We start from the raw sequence: 21446 nt of genomic DNA, 5'->3' as shown, positions 1-21446 counted from the left end.
ATTATTTAATACCATAACTGTACGTGGTTTCTCAGCGTTCAGAGGTAGGAAATTTTGGGAATCTAGTATGTAAAGAATCAGTTGATTGGAAACTATTGTACTGGAGACAAACTTTGCAATAGTGTGGGCTGGATGGTATCTTCTAACCAAAGAACTGTTTGCTGGCCTAACTCAACTCATTTAGTTCCTGTTCCAGTTATAGTTATGAATTGAGGAATATATTTGGCTTCTGAACTTTCCAAACTGATTTAAGGACCATTGATTCAAATAATCATTTGGATCGGTGTATGGAGAGTTCTATGATGATATGATATTGGCTCTTTTCAATATTTCCATTTGCTTTTGCAGTTACCCAGTTTCTTTGCAGTATTGCTGTCTGTCTGAACATTGTAAATTATAGCACTGTGGTTTTGTGATAAGACTTGGGCGTTTTGACAGATGTGGAGATGTTTTTGTAAGCGATATGACCTACCATGCCTGAACTAGATTTTAAATGGCATAAATATTATTGTTTGTAGCTATTACGCACATTGCTGTGCTATACCTGCCCATTTTTCCAGATGCAGATCTGTGCAAAGATTGAAGTTGCCTAGAAATAGAAACATGCAGTAAATGATTCTACCACAGAACGCTTCATCTCCTGCTTTATTCCATTTTCCCGTGTAAAATGCAGGCAAACAAAGGTCATTAATAATGTTGCAAGTTCAGACACTTAGAAGTTATAAAATGCCAAATTATAGTGCAATCTTAAACTATTTCAGGAGCTCTCAAGCTGCACCTTGCCAGGACAATTCCTCTGGTCTGAAATCTGCCTTTTTCCCTCTGGTTCTCCATTAGAGGTGCAGGCTGAGGGTTGGAGGAATGGCCAGAGGCCCAGCAGACTCCTGGGCTCACATTCTTCTCTCCCCTGGAAAAAATGGTAGCAGGAAGTAGGTGGTGGCCGCTGCTGGTGGAGGAGTTAATTTGTCCTTCAGTCCTCTCCCTCTGGCCCAGGTTAGAGTAACTCAAGTAAAAGGGGGCAGCTGAAACCAAAGTGCATCTGTTCCTCTGGCAGCAGTGTGCTACCTCCTCCTGATCTGCAAGAAAATTGCCTCCAGTGCAAGACTGGTACCATTAGAACTTGCAGCTGATTGTCCTCGGTTGAGTAATTGAAGGCTATTAATGGATTAAAGGGTGTACGTGTTACACTGACTGTCATTTTGTTTCTACACCCCATGGTTTTGTTGGGCAAGGTTGTTAGTATCCTGAGTCCATGTTTAGTTGTAGTTGCTCTTCTGTGAAGTAGCAGAAGATCTGTTCTTGGCCAGTCTCTGTCCCTCAACCAGTTTGGTGCGAGTGACCAGCACAGACCATAAAACTCTATCCAGCTGAATGAAAATTTTATTTTGGTTTGGTTTCTTAATTGGTTTTGTACCAGACAGGCTGTGCCCAATACTGCTATATGATTGTGGAAAGAATTGTATTTCTGTGGATTCCTTCTTTTTTGATAAAGAACTGAGTCTTCAAGGGAGCTTGATGTGCTTCTATTTGAATATGTCATACAATCAGGCATGGGATATTTAATGCATTTAGAGTGTTTTCATTTTTACTGGAAATGGAAGTGATTTCAAGCCAATTGTTGCTGAAGATGCTTATTTTCCTCTTTGGTGAGTAGATCAATCATTAACAGAGAATGATAGGGGGTTTGTTTGTTTTTCCCTGATGTATAGAGAGCTTTCCAGGAACATGTGAGGAACTGCATTGGATGTCTTTCAAGAAAATACATATATTGAAAACAGACCTCTTTATATGTGATTGCCTTTCTTTGGGATAGCTAAAGTTTAAACACTTTGCCTGTGTGTCATATTTCTAATGTACTTACCATCATATACTCCATGGTTGCTGGGTCAGGCTCAGCTACTGGAAGAATGTGTATTTCCTGCCAAGTAATTTTTCAACAGAAACTACTGGGTATCACTCAAGGTTTCACTGTATAGGGCAGCTATTCTTAGGAAAAATATTTTTTTTCTTTTTTTTTCCTTTCTTTTTTTTTTTGTTTGTTTGTTTGTAAGAAGGGAAAACAGTGAGTGTCCCAAGATGTTATCTGAGACATTCTCATCACATTCAGGACAAAAGAGACTGAACTTGTCTGTCTTTTCTCTTCATACTCCTGTTGCCTTCACCAAATAACTAAAGATGTTCTTGAGATTTGCAACTGAATAAGAATAGTTGAAAAACAGATTTCAGCAAAAGAGCACTTTGCTGGTGTAAAAAAAAAAAAAAAAGTTGGCTATTTCTAGTACTGCAAAAAGAGCTGATGGTGATTAGAGCAGCTGAGTATCTGTGGTTTCAGGTTACAGTATCTAGATAAGAGTAGACAATATTTTTTTCCTCCTTACAGGCATCTAAGGACATCTAATAACATGAAAGAATTATGCTTGGTATGATTGCCAGTAAAAAACTGCACTGACTTACCTGAATACATCGCATTTTGTTTTGTGTTTATTCCTTGAGATTTCTGTTTGTGTAACAGAATACCATCCAGTCTCGACCTTAGGTAGGAGGAAGCTGAAAATGTTTATATGCTTGCAATTAATAACATGGTCTTAAGAACTTTTCCTCTGAAATTCTTTATTCTAAGTATTTGTTGTTTACATTCTTCGGAAATGACCATCTAATTCCCAAGTTCCAATTAATTTTTTTGCCATATATAAATGTTTATTTGGAATATTTATAGTATGTTTACTTATAATATGTTTTGTGATAAAGCTTGAATGAGGCTTTTTCTGCTACTTACAGATAACTTGTAATTTTTTTTTTTATTGCTTGCATATATATACACTATTGTACAATTTACCGTAAGCAAAATGCAAATGTGTGGTATATGGTACGTAAACTCAAGTCTGCCAGCAATAGAAAAAGTACAGAATGTTTCCAATAGATTATTCTTCTTGAGCAGGGTGTTCCAGTTGGAATACAGAATAGATTAAATGGGTCATAAAGAGGCATGTATGTTTGAGTATCATACCTAAACTAACAACGAAATACTGCATATAAAAGTTACTAAACTAAAAGGTTCAGCTTGACTATCCCCTTCTGTTTGTGGCTTTTCTGAGGAAGAACTACGTCTCTCGAAGAATATACCTGTTATATATTACAAAACACAAATGTTTGACATAATTTATTCTATATAACACTTTATTGCAATGCCTGACAGGGGCGGGGAGCAAAGATCACAGTACACCAGAATGGATGACTTCTAGCACGAGATCAGTCAGATCTTTATTAAAGGTTACAAGCAAGTTCCTCCTTTGCCGAAAAATGGACACAACCTTTGTTTAAAGAAAAGTTTATTTGCTTATGCTTTTAAAGGGAATAACAGCCTTAAATGCATCAAATTTGAAACATTCTAGAAAATTTTCTAGGCATAATCTATCTTGGAGAGAGTACTGTGTTATTCTCAGGTTGATGTCAGGCGCTGACAATGAAATTAAACCTGTGTGCAAATGCCGCAGAAATGGCTGTCCTGAAAAAGCCTCTACTGGCATTCTTCTCAGCCCAGAAACTTTAAACTTTTAAGTATTTGCTGAGGGATAGCTAATGCCAAGTTTCTTCAACTGTTCAGGGGGAGAAGGAAATAGGAGATAGCAGAGGAGAAGCCATAAAACAAACATTGCATGCTCAATACTATGAGTACTTATGCTCTTGAGAGATGGAGCACCTTAACTGAAGAATCCATCAAAATAAGCTACTAGAAAAATACTGTGGGATGGATAGTGCTGAATCCAGTACAAGAAGGCCTCTTTTCTTTACAGATCAAAGAGACTTCTGTGTCCAATCTAGGGTGGGAGGAAAAAGAAGCAAAGTAGTAGTTGGGGAATTAATCTGCTGTTTAAAAAGGGATTATGCTAATTTGAAAGAATATGCATAGAAAATGTTTGTTTTCATTTCAATTAAAGGAAATCAGCCTTTTTTTTTCTGTGTGTAAAGCTGCTAGGAACTGGGCCATTTTCTTGTGACTTTTTTAAAAAAGCAAGATTTTCTTGTGACTTTTTTAAAATAGCAAATAACCTCGGACACTGAACGTTGTGATTTCTTTCAATGTAGTGATTACGTACAATCAAGAAGTTTTTACCAAAACATTGGGCAAACTAGTTAAAACACCGCTTTGAATGCAAACAGACTTAGCTTTGAAAACTTACAGCCTGAAGCCTTCTCCTTGAATGTTTCAGTTTCAGAAAATTTGTTTCAAGCACTGCTTGTTTTTATAGTTCTAGAGTTGCATTGCCTTGTTGGTAGTTTCTCTCTGTGAAGCATCCTGACATCTTTGTAGCTCCTGTGTTCCAGGTACCCTGTAACCATTCATTTGCAATACAAAGTAGGCAGTCAGCGCTATACAACATTTTAAAGTTAGCTTTAACAAATTTTAAACCAGCTGTTAGTTCCTAGGGAGCAGTGTGATACATAGTCCTCTAATTGGTTTAAATATACACACCATTTGAGGTCAATCTTATCAAGCAATAATTTCATTGGAAGAATGACTGAAAGAGTGAGCTTGCAAAGTGAGCAAAAAGGGAAGTCTTCAAGGCTACAAGATTTTAATGAAATGAAGACTTATATTTGAATGAGGGGTAAAAAGAGGGTAAGATTTTTGCCCTTTTAAGCATTGAACTTCTGCAGAGTTCTCACAGAACATTTTCATCCTCCTGAGAATGTGAATAATGTAAAATCTCCAGTAAGTAGTGCTCTTCATCTTGGCATCTTTGCACAATGTAAGAAATGGTCTTTTTGAGTTTCCATGAATCACAAATCATAATTTATAATAGTGGTTGCTGTAATAAATTTTCCTCAAGTATTCAACGTCATAATTCCCCTTTGAAAATTAGATAAATGAGGAGGAGGGTTTCTTTCTTGATGTTGAAATACATCCTTGCTTAATAGCTTTTGTTTTGTGTTTGAATGCTTTAGTTCTTGATTGTTCAGAGATTTTCATCATTTAACAGAAATGTATCATCTGTGAGCTTTTTAAAAGGATAGCTCATTATTTCCTTTAAGTCATTTTAGTTTCCAAGCAACAAAGTCCTGTCTTAAATGTCAAAATGCTGTTCTGAATAATGGTTGAATGTAGTAAGTCCAAATGTACTGGTTTTATGTCTTTTTATCTAGTGATAAAATTGGCAATTAATAAAGTAATCACTATTTGGTCATAATCTCCCTCATGAAGTTTAGACTAATCTCAACTGTTTTCATTTTTTCCACATTATGTCCATATTTATCAACCAGAAATTATTCTCTCCCATTAAGCAAAACTTTACTGCATTGTTATATGAAAACTGTTTTTATTGCTTCATAGTTTCTGGCATTGCTTCACTGGAAGATTAAGTATTTTGACCATTGGATTTTAGAAGTCTGGATATGTCTCATTTTGTCCCAGTGGTCTTGGTTACAGGAGCTCTTGGGTTGACAAAGAACTGTTGAAACAAGTTTGTTGTTTGGATTGTAAATACAATTTTTTGCCTTTTTTTAAAGTAAAGTATGTAAAGTAAAGAATGTAACTCGATCTAATTACATATCCACAGGGTACTAAAATACTTTTAGTACATTAGAAAAGCTTGGAATATCTGATCTAATTCACAGGAAAGAAAATTTGGAAAACCCTAATTATTCTGTATATTTAATTCTCTGTATTTGTCACCTGCTTTCTAATGTGTTAACGGTTTCTGAATTTTAGACACTGATTATATAACGTATGTTTTCTTCAGAGGGAATGCAGCTTTTATTAGTAATTCTGTATTTATGTATTACTGGGTACACTATCGCAGAAAAAGACTGTGACAGTTATTGTCATAATACATCCCAAATTAATGGACTATAGTTCTTTCTTGTGCAGTGTTTTTCAGGCTTTATTGTTAGAAAATGTAATTTGGCAGAGGACAGTTTAAAAAATAATGAAGCCACTTAAAGTTTTGAAGCTTCAAGAATTATGTAGGTTTTCTTTTAGACAAGTGTTTTCATATCACTGCCTCCAAAAGTAAAGATTTTAAAGCATTTAGAATTAGGTCTTAAGTTGCATGAAAGTTTGAATTAATTTAACAATGAATCTCTGGAAGTTTTACAGAAGTCTGTAAATATTGCAGGGTCCACAAGAGCTTCTTGATGCATAAGCTTAAAAAATTGCTTACTTTTTGTTTCATAAATACTAAGCAGTAGAAACTCTTTATCTATGTGACCAAGTTCTGTGGTAAGGAATCAAAGGAGCTTTTTGATTATAAATTTTCCTGTTTATTCATAATTTGTAAAATAAGCTTATGAATAAAATAAGAACTTTGTAATTGTACAACCACAGAGTTACACATGTAGTTGCTGTTACTTTTACAAAGCTTTCCTCTACTTTGTTCTTGAGTAAATAACATAGGTGAGCCCAGTTCAGTTTGGGCCATACACCTGCCAAATGCTTAGAAACCATAGTAATAATGAGATGAGATAGCAGGATTGTTTTCCCTACAGATACGTTTTTATTTCTTACCCTCTTTGTCTCCAAACACCTTTTTTCCAAGCAGCTGAACAATTCCAGCTGTGTGTTTGCACCTTTGGTGCCTGACCCATAAGTCAAGACCCACCCAGGCAGTCCCAAAACTAGTGTCTATACTTTGGCACTTAAAAAGATATATAGGTTGTATAAGTAAAGGCAGATGGCCAGAGTTGGCCATTTGTTAAACCTACATTATCTATTTAATTTTTAATCTAAAATTAATATGCTAATTTGTTGTTTCAGTATTGTGCGGTTTTTTGCAAGGCCTTCCTTCTCCCTTTCTTTCTGGAGGAGGTACTTAAATTTTTACATACTACTAGTATACTTTTGTCAAATGGGGGGCTAGGATGGTAGGTGTTCAGCAAATACAACAATAGGTTTTACTGCTATGTAGTTTGTAATTTTCATAAGCTCAGCAAGCAGAGCAAAAAGGGGGAAATTTGTATTCATTTTGACATCTGAAGGGAAAGCTTCCTGTTTATGGTATATGCTGGTATATACTTACCTTCTAAACCTAAACATGGGTCAAGAGTGGCCTAAGCAAGAGGCTGAAAAGCTGAGCAGATGGTGACCAAAAGAAGCAGAAGATGGATTAAATGAGTGGAGGGTTAATCTTTTTTTTTCCTGTAAAGAAGATGATGTTGGTGCTGGGGAGTAGCACTGGAAGTGGGACAAAGCAGGGGAAAGTATAGAGATGGATACAGATGGTGGTATTTTCATCATCTTTGAGTACATCAAAACATACAGAGGTAATGGACAGAAATAGAAGAAGGGCAAGGAAAATGGAAATAGGTAGTTAGAGCGTGGAGAGGTCAGGCTGATGTGTGGGATTTTCAGAAGGAGTATTCAGATGTGGGAGAAATTGAAGAAAAAGCACCTGAGAAACACAAGAACATCATGAAAATGTTGTGTAACAGTTTCCGTGTTAGGAAAGACTGAAAGGTACTTTTCCATTCATCCTCTTCTGTCTGCCCGGAGTTAAGGTACCAGCTGCGTAGTATGTGCTGGACCACGGCGATAGTGGGAAAGCGGAACGTATGACAGTATCAGTTTCCTTTGGCATAAATCAAGCTAAACCAATGTTAGATATGGTAAAAACCTGTGAGAAGTGGGACATCTTAGAGTTGTTAGAGGAGGAGGGCAAAAGCAGGGCAAGATAATGCCACAGTCAGCATGTTGGTCGGGGTTAGGTGATAAAGAAACATTGTGGTTTATGGCTGTTGGGAGCATTCATGTAGAAAGGACTCTTGGGTGGACGGTCACCACTGGAGTCCCAGAGATATTAACTAGGGATTCATTCTGGCAGACTGACAAGAACTCTAGACTGAGAAGTAGGAGAAGACTAGCAAAAACTTGTCTAATCTTCCTGCCTACAAAATCATAAAGAACATCAAGTGTACCAGGATAAATCAAAGGGTATGAAGGAATGTAAGATGCTAAAAAGAGTAGAGGTGGTGGTACTGATAAGTGCATAGCAAGTAATCAGGTACTAAAGTAGTAAAAACTAATGTTTTAAATAGGGTGTGGTCAGTGGGAAACAGCTGGATGCCTGGTTAGCAGTGGGAGAAGACAGGAAAACAAAAATCCTTTACAAACTTCATGTACTCAAGTCATGGATAATTACCAGCTGAATTTGTTTAGTAAAGTGATTAGACTGAGGTTGATTAGTAAAGTGATAAAAGCTCTAATGTGATCATTTCAAATTAACATGGTATACTTATCCCAAACACAGGCTACCTATTATACTTTTTAATCTTGTACCAAAGATTTGAGTATGAGAATGGGGAGAATGAATTGTAGTTTCTAGAGCTGTCTTTTCCTGCTTTCATGTGGCAATAATGTAGTCTTTGCTCATGATATAAAATTCCATCAAAACTATCTATGTTTTTGTTGTTTCCAGACTGGATTAATGTATCTCTCTGTACTGTGTTTTTTTGACTTAAGAACTCATTATCTATGGCAGCTCAAGCCTTGGGGAAAGGGTGTGTTACGTGGTGGTGGGGTGATCTGTTAAACTTCATGTTTTTAAATGTTGCATATGGAAGAACTCGTATATCATTTAGAGTTGTGAATGTTAGTTGGTTTCTGCTGTAGTTACATTTAACAACTTCCAAGGCAAGAATTTGAGGCTGGAGTTAAACTAAGACACCAAATCTTATGTCTTTTGACTGTGTTGCAAATACTCTGTATTTACATAGATTTTTTTACACGGTATTTATGTTGAAGATTATTAATGAAAAAGAATGTTCACTCAGCAGTGGTCTCACTCATTTTATTGATTTATTGTTCTGTGATTAGATATTAGCTGTGCAATAAGGTTAGGATTCTCATTTTCTTGCCACTATACAACCCAAATTTTATTTCTTCAAGCATAATTCAGACATAGAATTCAGCAATTTTTGAGTAACTTATTTTCTATACTTCACTGGTAGGCAGAACTATCAGACCTTACTTTTTCTACATATAAGAGACTGCATAAACCATGGATTTTAATAACTTTTAAGTTCATTAGCATTTACTCTTTTTTAGGGAATGTGTAATATTCATATGGTCTACCTACATTTTCAGGTTTTGTTGGAACTCTGAACGGAGTACAGTATTTGTTTTGGGAAGGGGAGAATTCTACTTGCTAATAGTCATATTCTCCTACAACATGTCATTTACATTAGGCTTTTCTGCTTAGGAAGAGTAGAAAAGATATGGCCACAAATTTTCCAATAAAATATATTGCTTTTGAAAAAATGTTTTTCTTTTAATTCCAGTTTTTCTTTTGGAACAATAGAAATTAAAAAAAAAAAAAGCCAAAACAAGAACAAAACGTTTTGATTGACTTAAAACATTTTCTGCCTTCCATCTCCTGGTCTCAAAAAAATATTTTGCAGGACATATTTAGGATTTTCTGGCTTTGCTCAGGCTTAGAGCAATTATTATTTTTAAATTTTCCAACCGTAGTTTACTGCTTTTTCTGGTCTTGTAAAATGATTACCCAAGGAGTTGGACAATTTTTCAGTTTAATTTTTGTTGCAACAGAATATAGAAAAATGTGCTTCTGTATAGCATTAGAACATTTCAGCAGAACAAAAACCGCGAAATATGATTTGTTATGTACTTCGTAGTCAAGTAAACTCTGTAATTAAATAGCATTACTTTAAAGGTTTTATTTGAATCTGACTGCTTTTGGATTGCTTGGAACTGCGTAAAGGAATACGATTTTATTAGTCTGTCCCTTTCCTTACTACAAATACACCTCAGACATTTTCTTGGGGTAGGTTTCTTGATAATCTCTGGGAACAGGTCTCTGGAGATAGTTTTATGAAAGAGAATGTGAATAAGATTGAATATTTTAAATATTAGTATTGAAAATTAGAAGGTTAAGCGTGGATTTAAAGCCTAATTATTGCTGGCTGTTGTGATTTTTTTCTTATTAAAAGAATGAAGCCACCTAATAAATCCCATTAACATCAATAGCAGTTACAAGATGCTTAGCAGTTTAAGTCACATAACTGATTATTTTAATTTTACACAACTATTATTTGCATTATTGATATAGGTTGCGTAGCCAACAGTTGGATCTAGAAAGAGAGAGAAAGAAGTGATCTTATCCAATTTTTCCTTTTGTTTGGGAATCTTTGCATTCAGTTTCCATGCTGAGAAAATTCTGAGAACCTGTCTAGTTCCTTCTATAAATCTTTGACTGAGTTATATGCGAGACTTAGATAGATGAATCATGTGAAGGCAAGTAATTTAATATTCCGTTATTTATACTTCTGGCCTTAAATTTGCTAGTTTAGTGATGACTGGCATTTGAAGAGAGTTTCTCCCTTATCTTAAAATTTCTAACCAACTTTCTGGCTATAGCTACCTTTAATATTTTATTTTTCTTGCTATTGAATTTTGATTTAAATAACTTCATAGGGGATTTTCAGAGAAAAAGTTAGCGCTGAAGCTGCTGCACTTTTGCTATGCAAAAGTTACCATTCTCTTTCAAACGGTTTCAGAAGAAAACATTTCAACAATTTAAAGCTCCACCAAAAGAAAAATAAAGCCTGAATTCAATTGTACTCCAAGTCACAATAATTTATTCTATATTAGAACTGTGTTTCCAAAAGCATGGTCCACTATTATATGTTCGTCTTTCTCTCTCTTTTTAATAAGAAATTTCATGCCTAAAGCACCTCAATACTATCTTAGGGAAAAACTAGCTCAAGGATTGAAATGCATTAGGCAAGGTCACTTTAATATTTGACACAGTTTTACTCTGCAAGTATTTGTTTGGGATTGTAAATTTAATTCTTACTCCTGTTACATGTACTTTGAAATTTGAATCTCTTCAAAGCTTTTTTATTTGTTATTAGCTGTAATAAAGAGTTTTTACATAAATGTTTATTACATTTTCTTACATGGGGTAATAAAAAGACTTGTAGCATATTACGGTGTAAACTTACTGGCATTTAGTGTTATGTTTAATATAATTTCTCCATTATGTCAAGAATGCCTAAAATCCTGAATGCTTTGAATTTTTTTTTTAGGTTGATTAAGTCTAAGTAAATACTAAATCAGAATATACTTTGCATTTACAGGCACTTGCAGACCAATTTGAAGATGTAAATACATCGGTATCTGAACGCATGAAGGTTTTCTACTGTTGTCAGGTGCCTCCACGTTGGGCCATACAGGTGTGAAGCAATCCCATTTCAAGCTTTACTTAAAAGTCTGTGGTTCTTACTATTTTTGATACTGCATGACTCCAAAGTCAAGAGAGTGTGATATGATCTTGAGTTGAAACACTGTAGAAATAAAGACATAACCTAACAACACACCAGGTTTATCTGGAAAGAAATCAAGTTCTACAGTGTTTTGTTTTCAGATGTCTTGTTCTGTCATGCACAGAAGTAATTGCTTGTAGTGCAATTCTTCTTTACTTTCCTTTTTCCTCCAATAAAAAACAGACCAAAACTTACAAGCTTCCAACATATCTCCTGTAAAAATAATCTTGCCACTGTCTTGCTATTTATTACTGGTTTACTTATGCTACTATTACTTGCATATTTCTCATCTTTTAATGACCGCTCACTCTAGGTTGTTTTCAGAAAGTGGATCATGGTCAAAGCAGCCAAGTTAGGAGTCAAAAGTACACTGAAGAACTCCTCGAGCTGAGAAAGTTTTTATTTTTGAGACATGCCCCTTTTTACTAGTGCTGACAGGATTTTTTTTTCCAAAACTACACTGTTTCTCTTGACAATAAACTCTTTCAAGAACAGAAATCTACACATTAGAGTCTTATCTGATGATGCTGTATTTAACAAACTTAAGAAAACTGTTTGCATTGCATACCTCCAAAGGTGTTCATGTTGTTTACTTCTAATGGTGTTTTATTCCTTTTTGATTTCTAACTTCAATGTATGTTGCTTTAACCAATCATATTTTCTAGCATTCTCAAATTAGTCCACACAACCTTTCAACAGGTGCTTGCAATAAAACTAGCAAATGTGGCAGTTCCAGTCGTCAGAGTGGCACTTTTCAATCCAAGCCAATTATCCAAGCCCAAGATAGAAATACTAAAATAGAGATTTATAATGGAAGATGGCTGCAGTCTTCTAATCAAATGAAGAGGCATTGCCTATATAAATTTTACCAAATTTGTCTCTGAGTAAATTTGATAAAACATAAATGAAATTTAGTTCCAGGCACTGACAAATGTAGGGTTTTTCCTAAGCAATTAATATCAAGCTAACAAATAATTACTTTGTTGCAGATTTTCAGAGTTGGTTACATATTTATGTCAAAGAACTGTAGCTAGTTCTTAATTTTTTGACTGTCAGTCTATTCCCGCATTGTAACTCCTTGGATTTGTAATGGGTACTGAACCCAAGCCTATGAAGAGAGGTCCATGACCTCTGTGGAGAACTTCAGGGAATCAATTCAGAATCACCAAAAATACTGCAGAGGTTCACTGTATGGGATCTCTTAGCATAATTAGGTGTCCTTATACAGAATGCTCCTATTTGTTTTTGCAAACCAAATTGTATATCTGTCACACATAGTAAATAAGTTATCCTTTCTTCAAAGATGAAAACCTATACGCGATTTTAATCTCCTCTCAAAAAATAAACAAAAGACCAAAGACAACTTTTCAAAGTCATGAAAACATACCTTGTTTGTTTTTAAATTGAAAAGATTGCTCATTTATTTTCATAAGTACACTGAAATAATAGCTGAATTTGAAATAACAGAGGCTGACTTATCTGTGAGGAAAACTCAACTAGGGAGTTGAATCTGAACTCAAATCCAATATTGATTTGACTAAAAACTAACACCTTTTGGCAGTGGCTGTTTGGGACAATGGTTTCTCACAAGTACCTAACAAAATTGTATCAGAGCTTTCCTCTTCATCTGTGTTTTTTCACAGGTATGGATTGCTATGGCAAACCATTGCTAGAAGAGGCTTTAATGCCCTCCTTCAGCCTCTGTTTCCCACTCTCAGCGTTCCCAACATCCTGCCGCAGCTGCTCGCCAGCCACATGGGCCATGTGCCTCATTTAAGGGGTGAAACTTCAGCTCTGTCAATTCATCCTTGCCATGTCTGTTTCCATTTTTGCATTATGTTATAAACTAGTTCAAAGTAATTAAGCTACTGATGTACAAAATTCAAATCAAAACAATTATTGTTCTATTGATGGGGGGGGGGCGTTGAGGTATATACATTGTTTGAGGCTCCAGCTTGAAGTTTCAAGAGAATAATCCCATGTTTTCTATCTGCTTCTTGTTGATGTCAGAAATGCCTCTAACATCTTATAAAAATGTAAATAGTATTTACTTACCTGTTTTCAGTTACCTGGAATGTCTTATCTTTCCAGCGTCAGCTTGCAAGCTTACTCTTCGAGCTGGGATGCACCAGCTCTGCCTTACAGGTATTTGAGGAGCTGGAAATGTGGGAAGATGCAGTAATCTGCTATGAAAGAGCAGGACAGCATGGGAAGGTAAGAAAAATGTTTTTTACAGCTGAGATCCTGTCTTGAAATAGGATCTGAAGTATGAAGGACTGTCTGGCTTGAGCTGTCAGTTCATTAATGACACTCACTTCTACAGGGGTATCATGAGGAAAGTCTGTTTAGGAAAAATGGACACATGAGATACGAGTCTGTTATAACCTGTGAATGCTAAAAAAAAAAAGATTTGGGGTAATGACCACATGAAAGAGAAGTTGGTAAATAAGAAATAACTTAAGAAGCAAGAAGATTGTGATAGTGATTCTTGAAAACATTCAAGGAAAATTAAGTTAACAACTATGGATGCACAGCAAGGTGTAATGTGGACGTTTCGAGAAGGCTGTAGCAGTCATTCATGATAGGGTCTTGGAGCTTTGTCTGGAGGGAGTAGTAGTTTTCTTTCCCACTTGATTTCAAGCTATTAACTGTAGTTTTTAAAAACACTTTAAATAGAACAACATCGGTGCTTGATGTGTTTAATTACCTAATGTTAACATATTCAAATTACAGAATCAAACATTTGAGACAAGAAGTGGCGTAAGATTAAAAGGCTTTATTTTAAGTCTATGTTGATGTTTTCCTGAACTTGTCCATTGTTTCTTTAACACTGCTGCAGCTATGTGTGATCAGCTCCAGAGAAAGACATTTTAAAGCCATCATCTAAGTCTATGTATCGGTGACAGAATTGTTTAAAAATGCTGGTAGCAGGCTGTAGCAGCTCTCCTATTGTTGATTATTTTGCTATTACTATTAGAGGAATTGATAGGAAGATTTTACAAAATGATACCTGGCAGCAATGCCTACTTGTGTGTAACTTTAGCTGTGTTCTCTTTCTGGTGCAGTCTCTCACACAAAAAGACTGTAACAGGAATTTATGCTATCAAGCATTGTTTTCAGAATTTATATAGCTTTCAGAAATATACACTTTCAGACAAAAATATGTTTTTTCTTTTCTTCTCTGTTCTTTCCCTCTGTTTGGTATATGGTAGCATTAAATATATGAATGTATGTGTGCCTTTATGACACCATAAGCACAAAGACTATGCTTAAACTACTTTAAGCTTACAGAATAGAGAGCTATAACTTCAATTAATAGAAAAAATGCAGAATTTCTCATACTTAACATTTTTTCTAATTATCATACACCAATGCCTAGATTTTGGTCATTATAAACTGACAGATACGTTTTGCTGGCAAATTCTGTGTCACATTATGCATGCCTTGGGCATAGTATGCTAATATCCCAATCTTTTCAGTACAGTGCAGAAATAGAGGTCAATATTTTCCATTTCCTGGAAATGCATTCTGTCCTAGTTACATTCACAAACTGCCCTTAGGGAGTTATGAAAATGGCACTTGGAGAATAGAACAGGATATCTGACACAGGAAACTGCTTAGAAATGCTTTCAGAATGAGGGTTTGTGCTGTGCTTTGAAAAACAGAAAATGCTATGTAAGTACTAAGTAACGGTAGTGCTGGGAGAACAGCTAGCTTCAGACCAAAAAAGCCGGAAAATTAGAAACATTTAGCTGTACACCAAGGGGAGTGACTATTTGTGCTCCTTATCAGAAAGCTTTCTGAGCACGAACTGTTTGTATTTATCAAAAATGTTTTTATGTTTTTAAACATGGTAGTTATTCTTTTAGAAATGCACGAGAATCTACTAGAGCAATATGTCATTCAGTGGATGTTCATGACATTAAAGAACTTGGCATATATGTGCCCAAAAGAACAAACTCTATTAAATAAACTTCTGCATGTTTTTCACTCACAAATGCTTTTATATAGAAAACCTGAATTTAAATACTGAAAAATCTAATAAAACAGCCAAATATCAGCAATATCAATGCGTTTAATGAGTACTTACACATCCAAGTAATACGTTCCTTCCTCCTACTTTTGAATTATGCACTGACAAAGAAACAAAGCATGTAGATAAGGCTATGCGAAGCTCCACATCATGCACTTCGGAAATACATAATTCACTCAGTTATAACAGGGCCATGTAGCAGTACAAATTTTGCAGAGTAAGATGTCACTAAGATTTAGCAAACTTTTTTGTGGATCTTTTACTAGATACAGCTCTATACGTATTTGTTTCATAATCCGAACAAAATTAGTAGAAACTGATACCATAACATGAGTCAAAAGAAGAGTAACAGAGTGCCAAGCGATGAGCAAAACAGGGCACGGAACAAAAAAAAAAAAGTATTATAAAATCTGAATGCACAGTATGTTGATAGTTGCTGTGGCTTTCTCATTCCAATCTTTTACTCGTTGTATTCCTTTAACAGACTTGTTGCAAAAAGAAACACTAGTCTCCATGTATGTAGTGAGAACTGGTGTTGAAAAGTGTCCCTCTCCCTTCTTTTAACTCTGAGGGGGACCCAGAGATCTCGAGAGTATTATTTACGTTGGACAACTTTATTTGGTTAAGGTGTAAGAGGTCTCTTCAACCTCACCGGAAATGGATAATGCACTAAAAATGGTACTGTTTCCCTGCTAAAGAAAAAAGAAAGGATGAACCAGAGATGTGAATTTTCAGCTCTTCCAATTGAAGTGAGGCCTTTCTCCCTTGCAGGAGCTCTAAAGCATGGTAGCTGCTGACCTTTGATAAATTCATGAGATCTACCTTTTAGCATCAACCTGGTATTCCATCTTACAACACTGTTTTCAGCCCTATCCCTGTTCTATCATCTCCTCAGAGTAAACAGCATGGTACACAGTCTGGTTTTAGACCAACATACCCAGTAATCCACAGTCTACATGTTAAGATCTCAGAAGCTCACCTTTAAATTCAGGAAATGCTTCCCAGATGCAAAGTCAAGTAGTACTATACTGATTAGTGCATGAGCTCGTTCAAGAACTTGATTGATTCCCACTACATATCATAACAGATGTAGAAGGCAGGTAAGCACTCCTATATGTAGCTACAAAATTGAGAAAGAGGAGTAAATGGCTTGCCCAAGGTCATGCATGAAGTTACAGGGAAGATGAAATGAAAACTGAAGAGCTTTCCTTTTCTCTCACTACCTCTTTTCATGCTCGTCTGTTCTGCTTCTTCATGCTATTTCTCTGGTAGCCTAGCAAATAACGTGCAAGCAGAAAAGATTAAAGCATTTTAGGAAATACTTTGAACTAGCAAAGGAATGAATTGTCAAATAATAGAACTGGTAATCTGTGAAGAGTGAGGCTAATAGGGTCTTTTAGGAAACAAATAAAAGCATGGGAACATGTGGATGGGACACAAAGTGGAAGTTTAGGGTTGGAAAGCCAAATGCAAGATGAATCTTGAACTTGGTTTCCAGGAGTCTCTGTAGTAAGTAATAAAAAGGCACCACCTTTTATTTAAAACAGAACCCTCTTTACTGATTGGGGATTTTTGTGAAGCGTTGCCTGTTTAATTCCCATACCAACCATACTAGTCCAGAAAGCAAGATGACAGCCTAAATCTTTCTCATGTTTGAATCAACTGACTTTGGAACTGAGTATTGAGTGCCATCCATTGTGGTACAGGCCATTCTGGGAAAAGCAGTGTTGTTATAATTACATCTATTTCAGTCAGCAAGGATTATACAGCTTCATTTTTTTTTCTTTTTAGGTAACTTTTAATTGATAATTTTCTTATCAAAGCTTATTTAATTTAGATGTAATTTTTAGTTATAAAGCATACAAATTAATCATTAGTATCTGTTTAATGGGTAAGAATAAATCTCTAATGGTTGTATTTCTTTTTATGTACATTGCGTGAGCTGTGTGGAAAATGTTTCTTGATAATGTTTGTTTGTTGTTAAGGCATTTGTTTTTTGCAGGAGCAGGGTTCTTACCAAAGAATAATGTGCATTTTTGAAAATAGTTTACTACAAAGGAGAAAGGAATATTTTTCTTCACAAAAACCTAGGCAAAATGAGAAATCCAGTTTTAAAGTATTACCTGGTTTTGTAGAAGACAAATGACAAATGTTTTGAGAATACAGGGTTTTTTTAGTTTGTAGTTATGATCCTTTGTATTAGCCTTTCAAGATTTAAGTAATAAAAAGGTTTGTAACATGCCAGAGAGGTGATCAGATAGCTAATCGGGTGAAGAAAAAGTCAGGCTTGTGGTTATTTAACTCTCTGATTTATCTATGTGCTGAAATATTTACGTTGGCAATGAATTCTTGTAAGCTTAGACCAGAACATGATGGTTTTATGCTCTTAAATGTGAAATACAATTAGTGAATGGTTGGCTTTCTAGTCTAGTGTATGATTAGTACTAGACACTGCCACAGAATAGCAATCTGAGCTTGGGAGTGCCCTGCAGAGGAAGAGGTAAAGAAGCAGCATGCAATGCACTTTTCACCTCATAGCTGCTGTTTACACAGCAACATTTTAGTCTTTTTTCTTTTTCTGAAGGGGAAAAAGAAACTTACCTTTTGGTGCCTAATGTGATTACTGCAATAATAAAGCACCCAGTTCTCTCTGCTCTAGAAAACATCATCTTAAAGATCTATTATTAGTATGTGTTCCTTTAATCTTGTCATAGCAACTAGTGGAGGGAGGGAAGGGGAAGTAAACTGCCCTTTAACCAAACCCTCTGCAAGTGCAGCCTTCTTGTTAGGCGAGGTTTTCTAGTGCTTTGACTGGGCTAATTCTAAATTTTAACTGAAAGTTTCTTTGGCTTTCTTTGGAGAACTGTTCCATAGGCACTTAAAAACACTTGCCATTAAGTTATTTTCCTAATATTCAGCCATTAATTTTCTTCTTAATGGGATTCTATTTTTGTTAGTTTAAGATCCCTTTAGAAATCTAAACAATACATCCCTTCTTCGCATTTGTGCACTTCAAATATTTGTAGACTTTACTGTTACTTTATTTAACAAAAATGATAGTAAGAATGAAGTGTTAAAATTACTATGCATTAAATATTTCAGAGCAAAGTAAAACAAAGTCATTTTTTTAAAGATGATTTTCAGACAGGATCAATGAATTTTACTGATTGGAGGAAGAGTAAGAGACTGATTCTCCAGACATCATCTGAAGGGCAAAGAAAACAGTTCTTATAGAAACAAGAAAAGCAGTAATAATTTAAATACAGAGATGAACTCAGCTGTCTTTTTAGATAAACTAGCTAAGATAGAAGAATAACTAGTGTTACAATGTCAAACTTTAATTCTGTGGTAGGCTGCAATGGATCTTTCTTGGTTCAGACGGTTCAAATAGATCTTTTCTAATAGAAAAATTATACTGAGCTGAATTATGTATGGTACATTTTTGCAGCAGGGGACTGAGGTAAGGGTTTGGTCGGAACAACAGATCATCTGTCCAGTGTATTTATCTTTTCAAAAAGCCACAGAAAGCAGACTCTCTCTTGTTTAAAAGAGAAACAATAATTTTATTGTTAGAGTGAGATAGTGACCCTGAAATAAAGAGCCTTTGAAAGCTGGTTACAGCCCATAATAGATGTCTGGGAGACCCAGCTTGTGTCTTCTTTTCCATAATGCTGTATATATTCTAAATATATTTTATCTCAAACATTTAGATAAATTTATAACTTCTGCATCTTATGTAAAAGAGTAGCATTTCCAAAACCAACAGTATGAAAGTGGATGTGTCTTCAGACATAATAGAATGGAAATAGCTATTTTCAGAAAAGAGCGATTAGAGAAAAAGGAATGACAGTCATTGCAAGGGTACTTACTAGGATATATAAAAAACACAGATGATAAACTATTAGGATTGCACATACCTTAATGGTGCTGATACTGCATTGCTATGAAGTAGGTGTAGGTTTGATGTCCAGGACTGATATTTGCTCTTGGGACAGAATACCACCCCTAAGATATAAAATGAGGAGTAAGCTGCTTCTTGTTTTAATGCATACATTTTCCTTGGTGTGTTAAACCAAAAGCCACCATATAATGTTGATGTTGAAGTGTTTTTTTAAAAAACAGTTTGGAACCAGATTCTCTCTAGACTATCTTTGATGCTGTGTTGGATCAAGATACTGTTTCCTTACTATCTCTACTTAGTCTTCAGCTGATGATTGCAAAGTGCTAAATGGTATTTGTTCAGGTAGTTGATTAACTGAAAATAAATTGTCCCATTATGTATTAATTTCTCTTTGTTCTTTAACAGGCAGAAGAAATACTCCGGCGGGAGTTAGAGAAAAAGGAAACACCAGGATTATATTGTTTGCTTGGTGATGTTCTTAAAGACCACCAGTATTATGACAAGGCCTGGGAGCTCTCCAGGCACCGTAGCGCCCGTGCCCAGCGCTCCAAAGGCCTCCTCCATCTCCGCAACCGGGAATTCAGGGAATGTGTGGAGTGCTTTGAACGTTCAGTGCAGATCAACCCTATGCAGGTTGGGAAATGATACACATATGACTTTGTTTTAGTTGGTGTGTTCAGTTTTGAATGATGACACAGTTTTTTTAAAAGGCAATTCTGTGCACAATTATCAAAGTAACAGCTTATTACTATTCTTAGCAAATTTTTCACCACGTACTTGGAAGCTTGGCAAAAAACAGTAGCGTAGTGAAATGAAGACATCCTTTTGCATTCAGGTCCTTGCACGCAGCTAACTCTTTGCCTGTACAGTTCTTCTATTTCAAAGAGATCAAGGCACTGAAAATTAATAATTATCATCAAATAAATCATGAACAAGTGTCAAGCAAAATAGTTACAAGAAGAATGCTGTACAGATTTTAATGAAATTATCCTTTTGCCTTGTCTGGCTTTGAGTTACAAACTCTGATCTCTGTATTTCACAGAAATCTTTTTCAAGTGTTCTGGTCTGTCCTGCTCTGGAGTCACTGAGAAGCATTGTGTTACACTTGTGATGACAATAGCTTTTATTACAGTAATGCATCAAACTGAAACCACAGTCAAAAGAGTTCTCTTGATGAAGCTGGTTATTTTGACAGATCCTTTGCAAGCTGTTCTGCAGACAATTTTTGTAATCTTGTTTCAGTTTCTCAGCCACTAGATCCCGTCCCAATAAGGTCCACTCTGTGAAAGGTCTTGAGAATTTAAAACAGCTTTGTGGTTGTTTATGTATATAAATTGTGCTCTTCATAGCCATTTCCAGGTCCATGTGAAAGTAGGATATTCCTCCTTCATCCCCTCTAAAGAATACTGCCGAAGCTGCTGTTTTGAGTTCCACATAACTAGCTGGACTTCTGCTTTAGAAAAATTTTAAAGGCCTCCAGCCTTTCAAATCGTTTATCCCGAAGCTTTTTTTGTATGTCAGTGACGTATTTTATTCCAGTGAATCAGAGTCCTGTTCTTATTCAAGTGAACTCCAGATAACTTATAAACACCTTTAGAATGGAAAGCAAAATGAACAAAGATGCTTCCCTTGTCTTTCAGTTCTCTTACTGACTGAGGAAATGCCAACAAAGTATATATTACTCAGATAGGCACCTTATTGAAATCAAGAGGACTCCCGGATAATAAAGGGCTGCAGAAGATGGCCTACAGGGCTCAAAACTGAGAAGTATTCTGCTGGGATGCTTTTTTATTTTGTGTCCTATCCAAAGGAAGCTTCAAATGAAAGGCAATCCAAGAACAATAGGCCAGTCCATATAGGAAAGCAAACATTTCCTCCTCTTGTTGCTCAGGAAGCTCTATTTAAGATTCAGATGAATTGTTTCAAACAAATAGATTGAGCAAATGGATAATGTGGATTGACATATCACTGTCTTCTAAAGTCTATCTGTATTCTGTCACTACAGAAATGAATTGTTTCCTATTCCAGGATGTCTTGTGGACGAAGAGCAGAGAGGAAAGTGATTCTAGATGCAAGGACTTTAATACAAGGAAAATATTCATTAATAAATTGTTCCCAGAATTGTGAATAATTTATCAGGTAAACAAGGACTCCCTATTACAAAGAAATTCTTTTTTCTTTGTGGTTATCAGAAACCTTTTAGGAGGAAGGGATTTTTGGACTGCAGCAAGTGAT

The 21446-nt window shown here is 35.6% G+C and overlaps 1 protein-coding gene across 1 annotated transcript in view; it reads left to right on the top strand.

Annotated features, from left to right (window-relative positions):
* TTC27 (tetratricopeptide repeat domain 27) overlaps positions 1-21446 on the top strand; it is a 134586-nt gene that overhangs the window by 86721 nt on the left and 26419 nt on the right. The window contains exons 11-13 of the mRNA XM_050893754.1: positions 11092-11187; positions 13369-13491; positions 19617-19844. Coding sequence (XP_050749711.1) covers positions 11092-11187; positions 13369-13491; positions 19617-19844 — 447 coding nt within the window. The remainder of the gene's footprint in view (positions 1-11091; positions 11188-13368; positions 13492-19616; positions 19845-21446) is intronic.

The sequence above is a fragment of the Gymnogyps californianus genome, chromosome 3 (assembly GCF_018139145.2).
Source record: "Gymnogyps californianus isolate 813 chromosome 3, ASM1813914v2, whole genome shotgun sequence".
Classification (NCBI taxonomy): Eukaryota; Metazoa; Chordata; class Aves; order Accipitriformes; family Cathartidae; genus Gymnogyps; species Gymnogyps californianus.
Note: the sequence above shows the minus strand (reverse complement) of the source record. Positions and strands in the feature narration are given on the sequence as shown.